Source organism: Amblyomma maculatum, chromosome 11, assembly GCF_055883805.1.
Source record: "Amblyomma maculatum isolate TAMU_Amacu chromosome 11, ASM5588380v1, whole genome shotgun sequence".
Taxonomy (NCBI): Eukaryota; Metazoa; Arthropoda; class Arachnida; order Ixodida; family Ixodidae; genus Amblyomma; species Amblyomma maculatum.
In genome coordinates this window covers 127,667,390-127,689,389 of record NC_139354.1, presented here as the reverse complement: position 1 = coordinate 127,689,389, position 22,000 = coordinate 127,667,390, and the positions used below count along the sequence as shown (strand labels likewise).

The following is a 22,000-nucleotide window of genomic DNA, read 5'->3' as shown; positions in this document are numbered from 1 at the left end:
TGTGCTCAAAATAAACTACTCCACTACGACAGTCAACTGTAATGCAACACATTTTCAAAACATGCAACCCTAAAATGATGTCGTGAGTGGAGCGGGCAATAACGAATAATTCCTCCTGAAAAACTGATCCACCCAGTTTGACTTCCTCACTGCACACTCCCAAAGACCGTAACAATTCAACACTCACTCCTCATGACGTCCATTTAGGGGCACACTGAAACATCACTTTGCACCATAGCAACCATTTAAATCCTAAACTCATAACAGTTGTTCCGGTATCGACAAGAGCTTATGTAGAAGCACCACCAAAGGAAACGTTAAATTAGTTCATAAGAATTAAACAGGTGGCGGTAAATCGGTGCTCAGCAGACGTACAGCGACCTCATCGCCATCGGTCGTGCTGGCGAGATTTTCGGATGAAGTGATACGCTCCGTATCACCTCATCCTGGCGTGGTGATGGCCATCGGAGAAGGGGTCATGCTGCGATCAGACGCAGGAGAAGGGTTCCTCAATTTAACGTCCCAGTGGTCCGGTGAAGCGATTGGTATTGAAGGCTGCCTTTGGAAAGATGCTAATAAGCGGGCCATGCAGTGTAGATCGTGGAGCCATAGCGAGGCGAGCGGCGGCTATGGCAAAACCGCAAGATGTGGCCAGGATTACCACACCAGTAGTACATCAAGGGGCGATGAACAGAAGACGGCCTCGGCAAAACATAGGCGATGTTGAAGCCTGTAAAGACTTCTTCCTCATCGATGACTGGCGGCTCACTAGAGCGCACAGATGATTTGCCCAGCGATCTACGGGTTTGGTGCGGTCGGGACTGTCACAGCTGGGGCTCCAGGTGTCCCTCGTAGTCCGCTGTGGTGACAGACAATATGAATGTAGACGTTGAGGACTTGGATGGATACACCGATGGCAACGGAAAGTTAATGCTAGAAATATGTGAGCAGTTTAACCTAGTTATTATGAATAGATAATGAAAATGTGAAGGCCTGATCACATAGGAATTCTCAAATTGGCAAATGACCATTAATTACTGCTTGATGCCGCCAGAAATCTACCATAAGCTCGAGAGGATGGAAATAGACGAGATAAGCGTGTACAGCCTGGGAATTGACCACGAACGTATTAGCCTGCATATAGGACACCTGGTCAAAGGAACGTTCAGGAAGCACAAAGAAAAAACGCAAATTTAACCGACAAACTAGTCCTAATAACCTCGGCGCATTGTGAAAACGATATATACCCCATGGAAAAGTGGGAATATAATAAGTTGGCAGAACTCATCCGTACAAACATTCGACAAGTAAAAAGTCAAATAGATGGAAACATAGGAGAATCCTCGAACCTGGTGGAATAGTGAAACGAAACGGGCAATGGAACAAAGACGGATGGCTTCCAGAGAACAGAGAGAAGCTAAAAAGGCGCACCTATCTCAAGTTGAAGTAGCCACAAATTAGGAATCCTATCGTCAAACGAATATGTAAGTGTAGATCGGGTGCACAGTAAAATAAAATACCAGACTGACCGCTGGATCACCGTAAGCGTCACTCAACTAAAAAGCCGACAAAGAAATGCTGGAACCATATGAACAGCCTGGGCAAGAGAAAGAGGAAGCAGGAACGGATTCATGACTCCGAAGGATAATGTCTATTGGGAATGACGCTTAAAGATATTTTACATCAGTTATTGCCGAATCATTTAGCCAAGATGTTGGGATAATCTCCCGAAATGAAGAAATAGTATCGCACAGCATAAAAGAAAGGAGCTTACAAATGCCAAATCTTAACTAGAGGAAGGCGGAGAGAAATATTCCTGTTTGTACAGCGATGCCGATGAACAAAATTCCAGTAAAGGTAATTAATGGTCTTGGTCAAAGCCGCTAAAACACTGTCAAATGTATTGAAAACAGTCTTAAAAACAAAAAGAAAATCTGAACAGCTGGCGATTGAGCAGTCTGAATTTAATTTATAATAAAAAAAGAGACAGGAAGAACATTAAATAATATAGACCGATCACGATAACGTCAGTTGCGTACTGGCTGGCAATATAGGCAGTGAAACTAAAAATGCAAGCATTGATAGAAAGTAATGTACTGGATGAACTGCAGAATGGGTTCAGGAGTGGTAGGCTCCTAGATGATAGCATTCTCGTAATAACCCGATGCATAGAAATATCCAGGGCGAACACAGATCGCTATATTCAGCATTTACGGACCTAAGCGGTACATACGACAGCGTTAATAGGGAACTTCTGTACAACGTACTCACATCAGAAGTCATCGGTAAAGAATAATTGAGTTATTAAATGAATTACAAGAAAGTTGACGTTGCATAGGAGGATTTAAAAAATACGTCTACTGGCGAGGTATGCAAAGGATTAAGGCAAGGATGTCCGCTATCAGCGCTGTTGTTCACGATTTACATAACAAATCTGAAAAAAAGTCTGCAAGACCGCTACCTTAGTTTTAATCTCTCATATAAGGTAGGGGTAACGGACGTAGAACAAATGCTTCTAGGATACGTGTACGCAAACTACATCATTCTATTAGCCAATAGCCAGATAGTTTTACAAGAATTGGTTAATACATGTGAATATTAGAGTTGCAGTCGGTTTTATCTTCAGTGGAATTAGGTCGTATCTTACGGTAGTAAACGACTTCAGTGATAAAATATTAGAATACAAAGGAGTGAAGTACAAGGACTGGAAGAATATAAATATCTAGGGTAGGGACAAACGAAGGACAGGTATAGATGGAAAACCATGAACAGGCTGCCAGGTCGAAGGGATGAAGGGATGCCGCGATAATGAAGCACAGGACATTATGGAGGTACAGATATGAAGTACTTAAAGGTGTTTGGAAAAGAATATTTGCACCAGGGGTTACCTTCGAGTACGCGAGTTTGTGCTTTAGGGCAGAAATCCAGCTGAGATCAGAAATAAATAGAAGTCCTGTGGGGGAGACAGCACTTGGAACCCACGGCAAAGCTACAAACAAAGCACTACAGTATCACATGGGGCAGGGCCTCTTTCGAGGCAGGAGAAGCTCATAGCAAAGTATTGTACGAAGAGCGCCTTAAGAAAATGGAGAGCAATGGGTGGGCATGCAAAGTATGGAAATATTTATAACGAAATGCATTGTCTGACAGTGGCGGAAAGGACCAGAAAGCTAACCAGTAAGTTTGTAGGCAGACAAGACGGAGAAAAAAAATAACTTTAGACGGCAGGTAAACAACACAGAGACTTTAATTGGAATAATTCAATGAAAAGAAGGCGACCAAAGACATATATAGAACATTTTGATGGGAAGAACAGCTCAAACGGACGAAGGACAAAGTGACAGGATCACACAGACGGGCGCTCGTTTGTGTGCTCTGTTACTTTGTCCCTCGTCCTTTTGCGCTGTTTTCCCAATCAAAATGAACTACGAACAACTCACCCAACTCAGCATCATACTGCACATATATATAAAATTAAAATTTGGATCAAGAATGAAACCTTCTACGACAACTCAGAGACTAGATCAGGATGTCTTAGAACCCGAAGCTACAGAAGGAAATGTAATGAAAAAATGAAGCCTGTGCTATATAAGGTAGATGCCCAGAAACAATTGAGCATCTCTTACTGGAGTGTGTGATTATCCATCCAAATGTCATTGCGGACATGGTCATTCTACCGGAGGCCCTGGTCTTTTGAGGTAACAAAGGAAGCGTTAATGATTCGGCGCTAGAGGTCACCAAAGGGTGTTTGGAAGATTAGTGGATAAATACCAGGGGGAAGATGCATGGAAGCTAAATAAAAATTGAAAAAGACAACCCACATCCAAAACCAAAGCGGTTAATTTTTCCATCCATCCATCCATCCATCCATCCATCCATCCATCCATCCATCCATCCATCCATCCATCCATCCATCCATCCATCCGTCCATTTATCCGTCCGTCCGTCAGTCCGTCTGTCGCTCCGCCTAGCGCTGAAGATCGAGGAAACTTGCTGCTGACAGTCGATTTCAGTTGACTCGAGAGATGAATTTTTATGAGTAGATGAGTATCGCAGGCACAAATGAATGGAGGAGGAGTGCGAAAATAGCAGGAATGCGAAAATAAATGGGAAAATTGAGTCGGTGATCAGAACCATCTCTTGAAAGATTAATGTAAGGAAAGCGCGAATTGTCTGCGGTAAAATATGTTTTCGAGAGAGAGAAGGCCATCTAAGTCGCCACGGCCCGTTCTAAGCGACGTTGACCGTAGCCATCGAGATCATCACAAGACCAGCGAACACGAGCAGCTGGCGTCACTTCTGCGGTTGGTGATAACTGGCCAGCAGACGAAGCTGCGTGGGCCAAACTCAGCCCAGTCTCGTCGCTCCTCCTCCCCACTTTCCTTATACTCGTGCGCGCAGTCTCATTTGCTGGCATATTATCGCTCATTTGCTATCGCGACGTTTCGCTGCTGGGAAAGAAGGTGATGCGCCGGCGTTGTTAAAATTTCGTCGGTGACACGTCCACGCAACACGGCAGTGGCCTCGCCACCTTGTCGTGCGTCATACTGGCTCCGTTTTCTGAAACCCTCAAGAAGCGGCCAGAATTCAGTGCCAATTGAAGGAGATCTATGTAGAACGGCGCTGATTACGATATACCTGCTCACGTGCAAATAATTTATCTCCATTTTTTTTATAATGACATATCGCAAAACTAAAATACTTTGAGAGCTTTGTTGAAATTTGTCAGGCAGTGTACAGTAATAATCGGCCGATAATACGCGCGGAAATCACTTACGTGTCACCAGTTCCTGTTCTTTCATGCATGGTGACCTGTGAAGATAACATTTCGCTAAACAGCGAAATATGAAAAGATGTATGCATGTAGTACAGTCGGCCTAAATGTTATTAAATGTATTGTTTATTTACCATACAGCACACCAAATCTTAGGCATTAGCTAGAGAAGAACGACAACAAAGTCACTGTAGATGCAGGGCAGAACTAGAGAAAGAAGTAGGCTGCACAGTATAAAGGAGCACTGAACTGAACAAGTGATGTGGGGATGCCTGAGTTCGCAAGCAGAGGCAACGTTTTGACAAGGGGACTTGTCTTCATCTAGGTACACTGAAATTCATATAAAGTATCTAGCCGAAAAAGGACAAAAAAAAATAGGACACAATTTCAACCCTTGTGATTGCAATAAACTGAACAAACTTTAAACGTGCAGAATAACTCGAGGCATCATTCTTTGGATAAAAAGATATTCCACCTTTTTTAGGAAGTCGTTTGATTCAAAAACGATGTGAGACAATTAGTTCCCTTTATTCACTGTTTCAGGCAGATTATATTCATAAAACTGTTTGAGTTTGAAGAAAGGGACACACCTAAAAAAAATCGTCTTTCCACCCTTGAAAAACATTGAAGACTACACACTCGAAAAAGGTCTTGCAAGTTGACGGCATACGTGAATGCGCGCCTTCGTAAAGCTGATTCAAAACACTGAATTTAAAAGGAAGCTTCGCAGGTGCCTAAAAATCAGAACAGGGTGAGAGTGTTGTGAGCCTGCGGTTCTTAACTTTCTACGTACACCCCCCATACACAGGATTCATGCTTCGTGCTTGCATCTAGCCTTTGTATTGGTCTTCTGTTTCGCTGCTTTATTTATCAGATTACACTTGGATTTCTTAGCTTGCTACCATCGCCCCGCTGCTTTCCTCGTATTTCGACTATTGTCCATTCACACGGCGAAATAACGTATTCCAAGACGACTCACTGTGGTTAGGACCGAAATTAATGGAATAACTGATTAATCGCAACGCTTACTGAAAAATTACATTGCTTTATATTTGGGGCAACTTGAAATGCCGCAAAAAAAGTCATAGTAGAATAGCTTTCCTTGTTGAACGCAATCTGCTGATGTTGTTTAGAATCATACATTTGTTCTTTCTCGCAGGTAACCAAGCCGACTGATTTCTTCGTCTACTCCGACACGCCATCTCTCGTCAGCGCTCGAAAGCTGAAGAGCGCTCCTTCTCAACAGAATATAACTCACAAAGACCCGATCATTGCAAAGTACAAAAAGTTCATTGCGCGGACAATTTCTCTGTTTAATCCCAGCATCAGTGAGGACCATTGTATGCTATTAGCAAATGATATCCTAGCATTTGAGAAGACGCTTTACCAGGTGAGAAAAGCGTGGAGCGAGCTGCGGAACTAGTGATATATAGAATAGCACGGTACACTATCAGCTGGAGAAACCACAGCCGCTCGTTCCAATGTGCATGCTAGATCCCCTTGAGGGCGTCAGATGGCTCCACATGTGTGAGGTCAGCATACCGACCTGCCAATTGGGACCGTTCGGTGCATGAGCACTTTCGACGTGCAGTAGCAAGTCATGGTGGATGATCGTGCATCACGCTAGCTATAACTATCTATTGAGAGAAACAATGTTGCACCTGTTAAACATTTTAGGTTTGGTAAACTAAGCCTAAACAGATTTTTTTTTCTTATGTTGACTTTCTACAGTAGGCTACGGTGAACTAGTTTGACACAGAGACTCAGTTCATCAAAACTGAAATCGTCATTTTTAAATTTAAAATTTTGTTTGAAGGCAAGGTAATCATTTTATAAAATATTTGTACAGCTGGATGAATACAATTATGTATTATATAGAACTGCACCTTGTAATTAAAACTCAAAAGGGGCATGTGATATCAATTATACATTCAGGGCGGAAATCATCAATTTATCAGCCCTATTCGTTTTGCTAAAAGTTCTAAGGTGTCAGGGTTTGCCTGTCTCATTATGTACGACGTAGGTCTTATGCCATATCTAAAGAACCATCGGTTCTGCTTTAAGTAAGCAGGTATACAGTGAAAGAAAGAAATTCCACACTACATGGCTAATGAAAAAACGTAGTTGCCTTCTTTTTTTGGCAAAGACTTTATCCCTACACACCTTGACACAATGCGAAGGCTGCGTTAAAGACGGCAACAGCAGTAACAACGCACAGAAAAGTGGTAAAAACGCAAGGATGTCCACAAGTGATCTGGTTCGAATTGTGGTGAATTGTAGACCGTGTACTACAAACACGGTAGCGTCACAACTGCTGAGCAAAGGCTCTTCCAGTCCAGTGTGCATGCACATTTTGCTCTGGCCGTACTGAGCGCTTTACGGAAACGGTTTTCAAGCTTCCTTTTCTAGGTTACTACCACGGGAAATGAACACTGTTCTGACTTTTTCGTCCCAATAGGAGATGTCCTAGCCGCATTGCATATGAGCTTGTTAAAGTAGAATAAGAGTGATCATCATTTCAAATTTGGTGAATATTCAATTTGCAGCTGTCGAACAGATCTACTTTGAAGAAGATTGAAATAAAGGTCGCTTCAAGCAATGCGACGCTTTCTTCGAGTAACGTAAGTGCTAAAGGCAATATTGCTTTTATGCATGCAATCTTGAGCGAGAAAGCACTAAGGTGGAGGTTCAGAGCCAAGCAGAACCCTCTAATATTTGATTGTCCGTGTGGGTGTCACACGACAAAACTCATCGCGATTGTTTAAGCGTGGCTTGGGCATAGTGGAACGAGGGAAATTTGTTTAATTATGATTGTGCATGGTTTTACTGTTTGAATTAAGCGGACGCTCAAGCTACGTATTGAGAGTAGAACCCCTGTATGCCACCTCCTTTTGATTTCCCATATTTTTTACATTTTGTTTTGAATTTGTTTTGCATACAGAAAATGCACAGTCTCTCTCACAAACCTACGCTTACAATACAACCGGGCCATAAGGGTAGAGTGCAAGGTGAAAGTGAAGGATGAAAGAAATAGGCGCCGTAGAGGAGAGCTATAGGGAGAATTTCGATCACATGGGGATCTTTACTGTGCACTAACATCGCGTAGCACACGGATGTAGTTCTAGGCCCGTGGTTAAGAAGTCCGGCTACTGCCCGGAACTACCGGCAATCGTAGCCGACCGCTTTCGACTGCGTTTGATGACAGCAAAATTTAGAGGTGTACCGTGTTCTTCACAATGTCAGTGCACGTTATCGATGCCCATATAGTCGAAATTACGTTATTGTTCTCTTAAAAACAATTCGTTTCTATGGAAGGAAAGGTTCACTATCTGAGGAGCGTTTTTCATAAACAACGGAATGTACCGTAACGAAAGGGACGAACCCGTGAGTGAACGCAGAGAGAAAGAGGCGCCATAGAGAGGAATGGGGAGCAATTACGACTTCCTGACGGTGTTTAATGCGCACAAATATCGCACATCACACTGGTGCCTCGCCGCATCGCCTCAATCGAAACGTAGCCGGCAGTGGTCGGCTTCGACTTGGCTACTCCGGCAGAATAGTTCGAGTTCCTAAACACGGGGGTAGCACTCCCCTGATGGGGCTGGGACAGGTAGGTCACCGCCGCTTGCGACGCGGGCTAGCCTGCCACCTAATTTTTTATCTGTTCTAGGCTGTAATTGCACCCGCAACCACTTGGGTGGTGGACGACGGCTGTTGTTGCGGTGCGCGTCTTTCTCTCCCTCTTCATTTCCTTTCTTCTCCATTTTATCTTCCGTATGCATGAGGCAGCGGAGGTGGCTCAGCGACAGAGCCAGTAGCAGGCCCGTGCATTTTCTTTTCCTTCTTTCTGAAGCCACCACAACAACAACAGTTCCTAAACACTGCGCCAGAGCGCCAGTACACATATTTTAAAGCGTAAGCATTGTGTAGCTATGTAGCGGCCTTCGCGTAGGCATGACCTCATCGACGCTGTAAAAGAGGAACTACTTTGTACTTCGAAAAAAAAATGGTATCATTGGATATGCCATCAAGAAAAGGCGTGCAAGTGACAAAGTGGTTGAAGTGGGTTAATGAGGTAAATAACGAACCATTTAAGTCACTTAGATGTCGAAGTAGCCAGGAAGAGTAATGTCCACATCCAAAGCTGATCAAGTGGTACTCGACTTGAGGTGACGTAGGCGTACTTCGGGCGGCGGGAAATTTGAAACGTTTGAACGGTAACTGGAGTGCAAGGGTAGGAGTCGCGTGCAAAAATGGATAGGAATGATCAGAAAGTGTTTAAAAAGAGGCAATCATGCAACTGTAGTCTAAAAATCTCGAACGCACTGCAGAATCGTATTCGTTCTGCAGAATCAGCAGTGCAGAAATACGAGAGCCTGAGCGTTGCTGCTGCACACCGTAAATCGCGATGCCCTTGTCTAACACTTTCAGCGTTCCGTTGAACGCACCAAAGTTCAACGGCATTCTATGATTGGTTTGCAGGAGAGCAAAGGTGCATTATCTGTCACTCGCGGAATCCCTCTGACACATCTCGCGGAAAACACAGCAACGGTCATGTAGATTCTGCAGTGATCGCCGTATTTGTTTTGCAAGTTAGATTTTCCCTAAGTTACGCTTTGGCAAAAGGAAGGATCTGTATTCATCTCCCTAAATGGTGCACACCTAGACATAATTATGGGAAGGATACCGCGACTTGTCGTTCCGCGAATTTTTATATATCCATATATAAAATAGCGGACAACACCTATGGGTGAGAGTGTAGACTGCTCGTGGCCCTCCAGCACTGGAAGCCTAACAGCCATCGAGCTGTGCGGCGAGGGCCCTTTGCTACTAGCGTAGCTGTATCTATTATGCATGCCGTCATTCCAGTCGGCACCGCTCCGGTGACAGATGATGGTTGTTTCGACGCTCGTCTGCTTTTTTAATTTCTTTCTTTTTTCTCTCATCTCTTTCAATTCGCCTCTGCTTTCACGAGGCAGCAGTGCTGGCTAAGTTTGATCCAGATTCCAGGCCAATAGGCCAGATTTTTTTTTCTCACACGCAGCCTGCTAGCGCGGTCCTACTCGACACCAGGTGCCATTTTACAGGTGCGAGCGGCCAGGGGACTGCTGGTCGCTCTTGCGCCACGCGTTGATTGCGTGTTTGTGAGCGACCGTTCTTTAATTTTATCAATTACGTGCTCTACCACCTATGCATGTAAGGTGCGTGCTGTGCATCGCTACTCGAATTTGTCTCTGTTCTATAGGTAGTACAGTGATTTGATGCGTGCTGTTTCCTCGGTGACGTCATATACGAAATTAATCAAGCATGCAGGTTACGAACTATAAATCGCCGTCTATGCGCAGCATTGGTATATTTTTATTGTTCTTTTTTTGGAGGGGGGGCAAGGGCTGCCCTTCACATATGAGAAGTCCACATGTTTTGCTTACTTTTGATTTTTCTTACGATGATGAATATTTCTGAACCAGACTCTATGGTGTCAAATTTGACCGGATCGACATGCCTCGCGCTGAAGTTTGCTTAGGCGAAACATGTTTTTTCGGCCAACAGTGGTTCGTCCTTTGCTTTCGTTTTTCCTTTAAGAGAATCTAAATACTATGACAACCAGGACTCCCAATTGCTATTTTATAATTTCAGCGAGAAGTCCACGTGCAAAACCTTTGAGCGCTGTAGAGTTTTCTCTTAGTATTCATCGCAGACGCAACACTATTTCATTACTTGATTGTTATAGCGCTGAAAAAACAATACAGGAAGAAAGACACAAACGTCCTTCTATCTTCATTACGTGTTAGGACCTAGCCGAAACAGCTAAGCAGAGATTCAACATACACCCGTAGCTTCTCAATTAAATATATGCGTACGTCTTGTCGCTGCAAAGCTCGGGAGAGCAGGCTGCTGTGTATGTATCTGTTCGAGGTTTAATACACATAACGAAACCGTGTTGTGCCTTCTAGTTGTGGCTTGATGATAGGGCCTTTGACTACTGATTTGAAGACAGAGGTTCGGTCACAGAAGCGGCGGCCGCTCTTCAATGAAGGCGAAGCTGGAGCGCCTGTGTAGTGTGCAATGTAAGCTTACGTCAAAAAAACCTTAGGTAGTCGACAAATTTCCAGAGCACTTAATTACGGCGTACCTCAGCCGATGCCACGTTTGGATGCTAAAATTCATAACCATATGAAAACACACTTATACTGCTCAAATTAGTATTTCTTTGCTGCTGTTTCTTTGGCATGTTCGAGAATGCACAGGTGAGGGCACAAGTAAACGAAGCGCGCTTTTCCGTTCAAATTAAAATCGCGCATTCTGCACTGGAGATAAGAAAACAATACTGTCCAAGTGAAAGGGCACTGGCGTCAACTACAAGATCGCATATACCAACGCTGCCAGTTTCAATTATGCAACGCGTGAAAAATGGTAGAAAAAAAAGACGTGCTCCATTCACTTTTGTCTGCACCGATACGTGCAGGATATACAAATGTGCATTATGCTTGATATGCAGGTTTAATAGTTTGATAAGCGCTCTAGAATTCCAGGAATAAAAAGCGGCGGTGTTCCTAAATAAAGCGACAAAACATTTGACTGCCATTAGCGTGTCAAATCAAATGAAACCAAATAGATATTTTGTTCTTGTGACTGGCACACGTACACTACACGATCAAGAACACTGCCTAATTGATGAGGTTCAAAATGGGTGGCAGGAAGGAAGAAGAGCGCATCGGAAGTGAAATTATATGGAGAGTCATACGCAAAAGTAACGTTTGCAATTGTTTACAAACGTTCTATCGTTAGTAAGGGAACAAAACTGCAATATTAGCGTCGCAGTGTAAGGAGCATCAGCGCAGTTAACGTGAATGTAAAACTAAATCGCCTACAAACAAGTCAATTTTAACTCTACAGAAATGCAGATAAACTTGTTCAATACAACCATGCGGTGAAAATAATATGGCTATGATCTTTAGCGCCCGAAAGCTAGCTAAACGCGACTGCCGTGCAGGCGCGGCCATGGCGATATCGCGGCCCGCAGCCCCGGGGGAACCGCCCGCACTGCGGCGCGCTAGTTGGCAGAAAATGGCCGCTGCCGAGAGCGGCTAAAAAAAACTGGTCTATACATATTGTTACGGGGATGTGCTTAATGTAACGGCACTGCGATGGGCTGAACTTGACGCTAAGACTTCAGTAGCCGTGCAGTATCTACTCTGTTAGGATCGTTCTCTTTCTCAACGCTTCGTCGTGCCCGCGTTCCTCGGTCGTCATCTTTGTCGGTGAGCACATCACTTCGGTCCCGCGTTTCCAGGTAACACTGCCCTCCTCGGCAAAAGGCAACGTCCCGGTGCGTATTAGGCGTGCGGTGTGGAGGGGGAGTAATATGGCTTGAGGCAGGCGACATGTACGATTTCGGAAGTGGGTGTAGCAGTCGGTGACTTTGGGTGGAACGGTGCAATCTCATAGGTCACGTCGGTCACTGGGCGTAGTACACGGTAAGGACCTGTGTAGTGGGGCAGAAGCTTTTGACACAACCCCACACGACGGCACGGAAGCCAGAGCAACACCAGAGATCCGGAAGGATAGTACATATCGCAGTGGTGAGCGTTGTAGCGGCGTTTTTGAGCTTCTTGAGAGATGGTGAGATTGTGACGAGCAATCTGGCGAGCAGCGTCGGCTCGGGCGATGGTATCGCGGGCATAGGTTGTGACGGGGCCAGCGGCGGGAAGCCAAGTGTCGAAGGGCAGTAAGGGGTCTCTTCCAAAGAGAAGATAGAATGGAGAGTACCAAGCAGTGTCATGACGCGAAGAGTTATATGCAAAGATGACAAATGGCAGACTAATATCCCAGTCGCGATGACTGTCGAATACGTACATTGCGAGCATGTCGGTGAGTGTGCGGTTAATACGCTCCGTAAGGCCGTTCGTCTCAGGGTGATACGCAGTAGTGAACGTGTGCGGAACGAAGCAAGAACGAAGTATTTCCTCAACAACTCGGGAGAGGAAACAGCGGCCACGGTCGGTAAGTAGTTGACGTGGAGTACCATGGTGAAGTATGACGTCGTACAAAAGGAAGTCAGCAAAGTCTGTGGCGCAGCTGTTTGGAATGGCGCGAGTGATCACGTACCGCGTGGCATAATCGGTGGCCACAGCGATCCATTTGTTTCCTGACAAGGACTCGGAGAAGGGCCCTAGGAGGTCAAGGCCAACACGAGAAAATGGCTCAGTCGGGATAGCAATCGGCTGCAGGTGGCAGCACAGGGGGTTTCTTCCGGCGTTGACAGAGGTCGCAAGCGGCTACATAACGTTGGACACAGCGGTAGAGTCCAGGCCAGAAGAAACGCCGGCGCACGCGGTCGTATGTGCGTGAGAGGCCAAGATGACCAGCTGTAGGGGCGTCGTGCATTTCTTCGAGAACGGCAGAGCGTAGGTGCTGGGGAACGACCAGCAAGTGCTCAGCGCCATCAGGTCGCATGTTGCGGTGGTATAGCGTATTCCCATGAAGGAAGAACAGGGCGAGGGAAGAGTCACGGCTGTGTGTTCGGTGACGGTCGATAAGAGAACTGAGGGTTGAGTCCAAGCGCTGTTCGTCGGCTATGTGGGAAAAGTCCAATATAGAGAAGACACAAGGGTCCCCCCATAACAATATTCTTTTTTTCCTTCCTACAGTCACAGAACTTAGCGAGGGCGCTTTGGATCCCACTAATACGTTGAAGGAAAAAAAATCGTTTAGCGCAATGGATGCGTCTGACGTGGATTCGATGCACACCTTTCTAGGCCTTTGTTTTCCCATCGCGCCACCGCTCTTTGTCCACGACTCATCACGCCACTGCATTCGCCAATGACGTCACGTTGTTCTTAGGAGGCGCAATGAAATCAGTGACGGCGGCCTATATGGCAACCGTGTTGGCATGCCGATAAACAAGGGGAACCAAGATATGTTTCTAACGTGAACGGCGTCGTTAGACTTGACGTGTTTTTCAGGTGATCAAAGGGGTAGGAGCGTGAGTCATGGTGGATTACGAAAGTTTAAATGGTGCGATGTTCGAGGAAACGACAAAGGAAAGAAACTTAATAATTGACAGCTTTAGTGTAAATGGTTTTGCCGATGGAGGGACAGCAATGAGCCATTGCAAACTGTCGCCTTAAAAGCAACTGCTAGTCAGGGGTAAGGCTCGAACTCACGTTGCCTATTCTCAGCTCAAAGCCTACTACCTGCCACCGGTTCCTCCACAGCGTTGTGAAGCACTGAGCAGACCCCGTGCCTATATCAGGTGAATGCTGAGTCATGTGGTTAGACACCACCGCGAAGCGAAGCGAGAGCGGGACTGCCAGCCAGCCGCGAGCACCGTAGTTAGGCTCACCTGGCGTGCAAACTAGTCAAGTGGTTAGGCGCAACCTATAAGGTCACTGGTGAAGAACGACATGAACTTGAGCTTTGCATGCGAAAAGTGGGGCTTCCACTCCAAAACATCGAAGCGCAATAGCTCCCGATCGGTGAGGTTGAAAGACGGGAATTTAGGCTGAGTAGCCGATCTCCTGAACCGCTGAGCCTCTGCAGCGGGTGGTTTCGCTCATTAAAGCTAGGTTCCAGTGGCTTTAATCCTTCGCCATGTTTTTTGCGCGCTTATGTAATCCTGTTTTAATCTTTAACATTATCCTGTTGTATGGTGTGCGAAATTCTACTCGTAACAAGACTCATACCTACTCATACCTACGCCATACCTACCCCTCTCTCCCTCTGGTGAAGGCGATTTCTGATCACGTTGTCATATAAAAAGAAAGCACCCTGAGAAATTGCCCTTAAATAAAGTCTAATCTTAAAAGGAAACAATTTCCTAGACTAAGTTTTGAGGATTATTTTAGGACATTTTGTGCCAAAGCGATTTTTGTAGAATTATACAAGTATTTATTATAAAAGTTATACAAGTATATTTACACAAATTATAGCCTCTGATGTGCTATAGGATAATCCTCAGTTTCTTATTCGCAAAGTTCTAAGTGAACCTCCTGGACCTGTAACCAGCCTGCAACTGAAACCTTAATGCCTATGCGTGCTTTTGTTTTCGCAGTATAATATGCTTCAATATGCCTCACTCTAATAAAAAAGAGGGAAAAAGTGTCCCGCAAAAGGTTTTAGAATGTAAAATATTCTGGAAAAAGCCTCTTCGTTGTTTCGTGCATGTGTATCGTAATCTGATCACATATTTACGAACCTGTTAGATTTATGAACACTAACCAGCCAAGACGACGCAGACAGGAAAAAACAGACGCGGAAAGAAAGAGGCTGGACTACCAATACATTTATTTGAAAGATCGGGGCTCAAATATATAGAGGCACTCAGTCACATCACCTTCTCACAATCGCCATCAAAACCTTCCGTCATGGGAACACAATTTACATTCATCAAAATTCCTTTATCTTACCTTCGCTTATCCAGTAACCACTACCTACTTGTAATTCAACACTATCTATGCAAAAAGGCGTATAAACAACAAAAATCATCAACAATACAAATATTAACATTATCCTTTGCGCTTGGGTGTTCAACCAGAAATCAACGCCATGAGAAGGGGCACACACTTTATCTAACAAGGCCTGGTGATTACAAAAAAGATTCAACGAACATGATTTCTTTACTTTGTAAGGCAACAGAAAAGTCAGGTAAGATAAAGGAGGTTCGATGAAGTAAATCATGTTCGTTGAATCTGCTTTGTAATCACCAGGCCTTGTTAGATAGAGTGTGTATTCGTTCGCATGGCGTTGATTTATGTTTGAATACCCATGCGCAAAGGATATTGGTAATATTTTTTATTATGTATGACTTTGGCTGTTTCTGACGCCTCTTGCATAGATAGTCTTGTACTACAAATAGGTAGCGATTACTAGGTAAGCGAGGGTAAGATAACGGAGTTTCGATGAATGTAAATTGCGTTTCCATAACGGAAGGCTGTGATGTCGATTGTGAGAACGTCATGTGACTGAGCGCCTCTATATATTTGAACCCCGACCTTGCAAATAAGTAAGCTAGTAGTCCAGCCTCTTTCTTTCTGCGTCTGTTTTTTCTTGTGTGCGTTTTCTTTACTAGTTACGCTTTCTTCATGCAATGCACCAAAGTGTAGATAATATCACATGTAAAACAACAACTGAGGTTAACAGATGACACCCTAAGGGCACTTTAAATTGGCTCCATGACATAACATGAAAAAAATAAAACGCAAGAAAACCACTCAAGGGTCTCACCCGCCCTCTTAATTTTGGAACGGCTCCCCTTTAAACAGTGTTGTTCACTTCGTACCACATCCGAAGCAGATTCTGAGCAGACGATTTGAGCACCAGGTGAGGTTGAAGGAGGTTCATTACCGCAAGGAGTCGTGTTCGTGAAATCTAATTTCCTAACACTGGACCTCGTGTCTTTCATAGATATCAAGGTTACATCTGCTCTTCTAAACAAGCGTCTACAGACAGCGCAACCCTCTTATCCGCCTTCTCATAAAATGCCCAAGACCCCCCATTTTTACAAATTCTGTTTCTTAGGAATGACAAAGGATTTGTTTTGCAGTCAACTATACAGAAACGATGGAAACGCATCATAGCGCCATCCAAGGGGTCAAAATTGGCATGTGTAGGTCTGCGATTGTAAGGCGAAACAACTTTTACATATTGTAGCTTAAATTAAGACACCTTATACTATCCCATATGTTAAGCTGACCCGGATGCGGAATACTGAAAGAGAATCAGCATTCGAAACAATAAACATAGCAGTACTGTACCTGCCAAAAAGTACATCGAATTTCCACCTTTTAGCAAGAGGGCTAATCCTCAAACGTTCAGAATTACCCAGGCAGTAACATGACCAACAGATACCACGTTTCCCGATAATTTCCGTCCTTCATCTGCCTCCAACGTCGACAACCTCCTTGGCTCACCCAAATCATACTTCACGCTCCTACTGGGAAAGGTCGGAAGCCATCTACATCCATCCAGGCAATCGCAGGCTATACTCATCTTGACCCACAGGAACATCACTTGTTATTGTACATAGAAAAATCATCGCTGAAGAACCTGCGCGTTCTAAAGAAAAGTTTATTTCATGGCAAGAGTATAATCTAGGATGCATTTAACTTGCTGATTTTTCTTTAAATACCAATATTTCTCAAAAATGATCTTAGATGCAAAATAAGGAAATTTATGAATTTGTTTGACACTATATTAGTAGAATCTCTTCCATACAGATGCATTAATGACGCGCGAACGCACCGTCGGCGTCCACAATATTTCATTTTTGTACTCGCAGTGAAGCATACAGGTCTCCTGCAAAACCAGGAAGGCCTTGTAGTCGCACATATTTACATTTCATAATCTCCCAGAGAAGGTCTGTTGACTCTGGCGACATTTTAGTTCATGCTTCCTGAAGCCCACATTTTCAGCAATGTTAAAGTTGACTGTTTCAAAAGATTATGTAATATCACAGCTCCACAGCCCCACGTGCAAAGCTCCACAAGCTTCTGCCCCTATTGGTCAAAGGGGAAAGAAACGCAACTTATAAAAATGGTATTTCTTAGAAGAACAAACCAAACACAAATGTTATTTCATTTAAATACCCGAAAGCCAGCGCTATACGTTTAATGCTTACAGTCTTTTCTTTTCTTAAAATATTTAGCGGCACCGATTGTTTGACAAGAAAAAACAAACCTGTTACGTTTAAAACAAATGCATAAAAATGGAAAAGCAAAAGGAAATCAGAATGACTTCACTGACCGAGGAGCCAGAACGGAGGCTTGAAGTGGAGTCACACTCAAAAACAAAATCAAGCTCCAAACCCACCGATAACTTGTTAAAAGCACCGTCGTCGTCAATTAGTGGCACCCTGTGTTCTTATGGCAAAGGGAATACTAACTAAATCTGTTCTTTACACTTTGGCTGTGATGTGACCTAAGAACTGTCAGATTGATTTTTATAATGCATCCCGCAACATTTTGTGCGTATGCACTTCGGTGCATGAATCTATAGATTAGTAGTGCGCACGTTTTCATTTAGAAAACGGGATTTGTATGCGCCAATGTCGGAATGAGCGGCTTTATACCTGCCACTCCGCGTTTGGAAAACTCTCGCATCGGCATATAGGAGAACAGTAGCGTCTCGTCTCGCAATTTTCCCGCTCCTGTTATGAGAAACTTGTGCTTACAGTTTCAGTTGTAGCTGTACTTCCTTAGTCTCTAACACCAGACTACCGTTCTCCGACTACTGTTCTCCATTTGTACACTGTTACAGAGAGGTCTTATAAGTACTCCTTAGCATTCAGGATCATCCATCGACGCAGCCTGCTCCTACGAAATTCACCGTTATCACTGTCCCACAGACGGCTATCACAGACACTCAGCGCATCCACATTGAATTTGTTCTCGATGAATAAGCAGATAGACTCCCTATCATTCGCTCTACCTCGATCTGGGCCCGCTGGGCATCCTGGTCACGGCGTAGTGCAAGCAACAAGCTTGCCGGCCCAGGATTCATTAAACAAGACTCCTGCTATCCCGTTTCCATAGCCTTAGTCCACAACGAAGGCCAGTAAAATACAGGAAGCGTATCGTGCAAAAGCACCGATACACTCACCACGGCCCTACAGAAGACCATGACAGGTCGTCTTTATTATTGTGTAAGAACAGGAAGACAATTACTACCCAACGCTCTTGTTTATCCTCCTAATAATACAGACCACTGTTTCGTTCAATTCTTCTATAATGTTCTTTCAATTCTTCTATAATGTTCTTTCGGCTTAGAACTTCTCCTGCGAGACATAGATGCATATGCTATTTCGGCCGAGTGTTTGTGCAATAGCCAATGCTCATACAGCCGCTTCGCCCCTCTCCCCTTTTTGAGACGCAAGGCACCGGTATGCTATTGCCCTCTTGCGTACGTTAATGACTACTCTGTAATCAATATTGTCCGTGCCTTCCGCTGCAGAGTTCCTCTTTGCCAAAGCAGCTTTGCGACGTTAAACCCTTTAAAACGTTAAAAGAGATGAGGACAACTGCTCTCTGCAGCCTTGTCGAGGAGTACTGAATGAGCGTTAAAATGAAATATTAATTTAATATAAAAGCAGGCAGTCGTAAAACTTAAAATTCGCATTTTTGGTATATTACGTTTTTTCACGTCTTTCTCCACTGAAAATAGAGGGAAGAGAAACTTGTTTTCAATTTCTGGGTTTGTCGGCTCTTCAAGCGAGTAGTTCTAACGCAGAATAAAGAATGCAATTTGGTGTGTAAATTAGCAATCCAATTGGATAGTTACTGCTGTCCACCAAAACACGGACTTACAAAAAATGCCAGACAAACATTGCGCTGTCTACAGAGCTTCTCTTTTCACTGAGGCAATGTGTTAGCAAGCTAGAAGAAATATACAAGACGAAAGACGTTTATGAGGTAGTATGCGTTGAAATGGAGCTGGTAGTGAAGAAGGCACAATGTGAGTATGATTACCAACTGAAATATTTTTCTTCGTCAGTTTACAATACAGGGAGCGCTTCAAAAGGAACTTGACGCAGTGAACATTACGCTTGACGACAAAATTAAAGTGGTGCTAGAGTATCCTGATTACTACAGAAGCTTTTTGAACATCATGAGCAAAGTGAAAGACGCGTAAGTTGTACTTTGCCTTGAATATTGCTGCTTTGTTTTTGTGAAGCCTATCGAAGGTTGTACTAACGGAAAGCCTCCGTGAATACTTTACGGCACTGAATCCCACCTTTATTTAATTACGAACTTAGTAAGGATATGGATGAGGGCATTCGTAGGTATAGCTAGCATTAGTGCTTAAACATAAATAGCGCTGAGCACTTGCTATCATCATACCATCGTAGGGAAGACTGTTTCATTCAATTGGTAAGTACAGAAATATTATCCAAAGGCACCACTGGTCAGATATTACTTGTAACCTTATTAAAGCTCTTTTGGCCATAAAAAATCAGTAGAGCTTTCCTTGGGAAGGAAGGGCAACTCAAAACAATCTCGTTTCACGATCACCATTGTTACAAAAGTATGTCCTACAATGGCTTAGTCCCATGATGTGTAACATACACGTAAGTCCTGTTAAAGGTAGTTTTTTTGGCGAGTGCTGTCTATATTTTACGCCGAGACCATCTCTGCAGTCGTAAACTATTTTAGTTGCCGCTGTGCTCATGACTTGGTTGCTTTTTTCTAACGTTTGGCACTTGTCAAAATATATTCTGTATTTTTACACGGCACATGACATTAGAGGTCAGTCGGAGAACATGTTTATCATTGCGGTATATTTAGAGCACTCGGCTACGAGACAGACCACACGTCCAAACGTCTCGAGGCGTGGAAGTGACGTGGATGTGGCTAGTGATTATATTGAAAAATGTGGGCATCATTCTCAAGCGTAAAGCCCTGTCCCTGTTATGTTTTCCCTGTTATGTCCCTGTTATGCGAAAAAGAAATTGAACAGGCATGACAATATCTGTAGGCTCTGCAAGAGTTCATGATTTGTCACCAGAAATAGTACTAAACCTTCTTAGCTTCCACACTTGAATATTGTTCAACCTTTAATGATATTAAAACCAACAAAGTTCAAACACCATGAGGCCACTACGTCCGACATGTGTGAGGGACTATGCGGCACTCCAATTATTTGAGCTAAATGCACTCTGCTTTAGTTAAGATAAGCTGTACCTATGTGTCGGATTTTCGGTTTTTTTTCTAAAAACTCGGCTTACTCTTCCCTGTAGTGTTTCAGGAGTTATTTTCTTCAGAGGTTGACATTTTCTGCTTTCATTGGTTATATAAAACGAAACTCCTGAGTGGTCTAAAATCTGCTTTTCTTCGGCATGTATGATTTACTTCGCACTAACTCCCGCGTAAATGATGGTATCTGGGGCTCTCATCGTGGAATGAATTGCGTCTGTTTGTAAAAGGAGATGCTAAAAAAATCAAAACGAACGTGCCGAATAAAATACATTCGGAATTTTACTTCTCAGAACTATGGTTCGGCCTGTTATCGGTGTCGCCTCGTGCCATATTTAGCAGGCTCGAAGTTCATTACGTGGTCTACCTGGTAATGTCAGTGACGGAATGCCGCTCAGTGGTCGAGGTATTTGCAGCATTCATTTTGTGACACTCGTGATTCGTTAGTTTGTGAGGTTTAAAATCCCAAAGCAGCACACGCTATGAGAGACACCATAGTGGAAGACTTCGGAAATTTCGAGCACCTGGGGTTTTTTAACGTGCGACACTCCTCATAGATTTCATTCACGTTTCTTACATTCTTTTGAGCAATCTTCCTAATCATCTAACTTTTCTTCGCTGAGTATTATAGTTAAAAACAGTACCACAGAAAGTCGAGCTGACTGGCCTACTTAAGACACCACAAGGCAGAAGAGAGAGTTTAGTCAGAGCATCTCTTTGAGCGGCAGATTTAGACCTGCTCTTCCCATCTTCTTTCTTGTCCACGGAGTTTCGCACTATTTCCTTAAAACCAACAAAGTGCTTAGCCAACAGAATATGATGAGGTGATGCTTCCCGACCTGCAGAGACTTCAAAAGTAGCGAAGCAATGCCTGCAATTGCTTGGCACTCTACATTCTCTATATTAAACTATAAATGCCGCTAGAACTGAATTATAAATATAAAGTTATTTCTTTCAATTGTATTTTGAATACTGCATTCGGCATTCTTTTATTAAGTTTTCGTTTTAAGCAGTAGTATGGGTCAAATACCATCAAACGCGACATCTTCCAATGTAGCGCTATGTGCTGCAAGCTAGACAGCTGTATCCCTCATTACAGATATAACATAGGTTACTTAAAAGCGGTAAGCAGCCCCACATGTAAGGAGCATATGGGCACTGAGGAAGTTTAACCTATTAATTATCGAAAAAAGTGCACATCTGTTTTGCTTTCAGGGATATCATAAAATACTATGCTGCTTGGACGCACATTCGGTCCTTTGCTGTGGTGGAAGGTAGTCCATTGCACGCCCTCTACTCTGAATACAAGACCAACACGACTTTGAGTGAATGGAGAATTGACAAGAGTGAAGTGGATTCTTCATGTATTAATACTTTACTACAGCCACACATGATGCCAATCGCCGGTTCAAGTCTGTTCATCAAGTATAAGTTCAACAAATATGACAGGCGCAACGTAAGAAAACCTTTCATTAAGCATCATACCCATGCTTATGATATATTTATAATAAACGGGCTCAGTGCTTGGAACGAATTC

General features: G+C 43.7%; 1 protein-coding gene across 9 annotated transcripts in view; it reads left to right on the top strand.

Moving 5' to 3' along the window:
• The window catches only part of LOC146174932 (neprilysin-2-like), a 117,835-nt gene that overhangs the window by 77,007 nt on the left and 18,828 nt on the right, over positions 1-22,000 (top strand). For 8 of the 9 annotated variants that reach the window (XR_014702020.1, XM_084584169.1, XM_084584168.1 and 5 more), the window contains 4 exons: positions 5,934-6,164; positions 7,321-7,395; positions 19,265-19,398; positions 21,679-21,919. Coding sequence is in view for 8 of the 9 variants with exons in the window: in XM_084584169.1 (XP_084440295.1) it covers positions 5,934-6,164; positions 7,321-7,395; positions 19,265-19,398; positions 21,679-21,919 (681 nt within the window). In the remaining variant the exon portion in view is untranslated. The remainder of the gene's footprint in view (positions 1-5,933; positions 6,165-7,320; positions 7,396-19,264; positions 19,399-21,678; positions 21,920-22,000) is intronic. The other variant, XM_084584167.1, reaches the window with a different exon arrangement.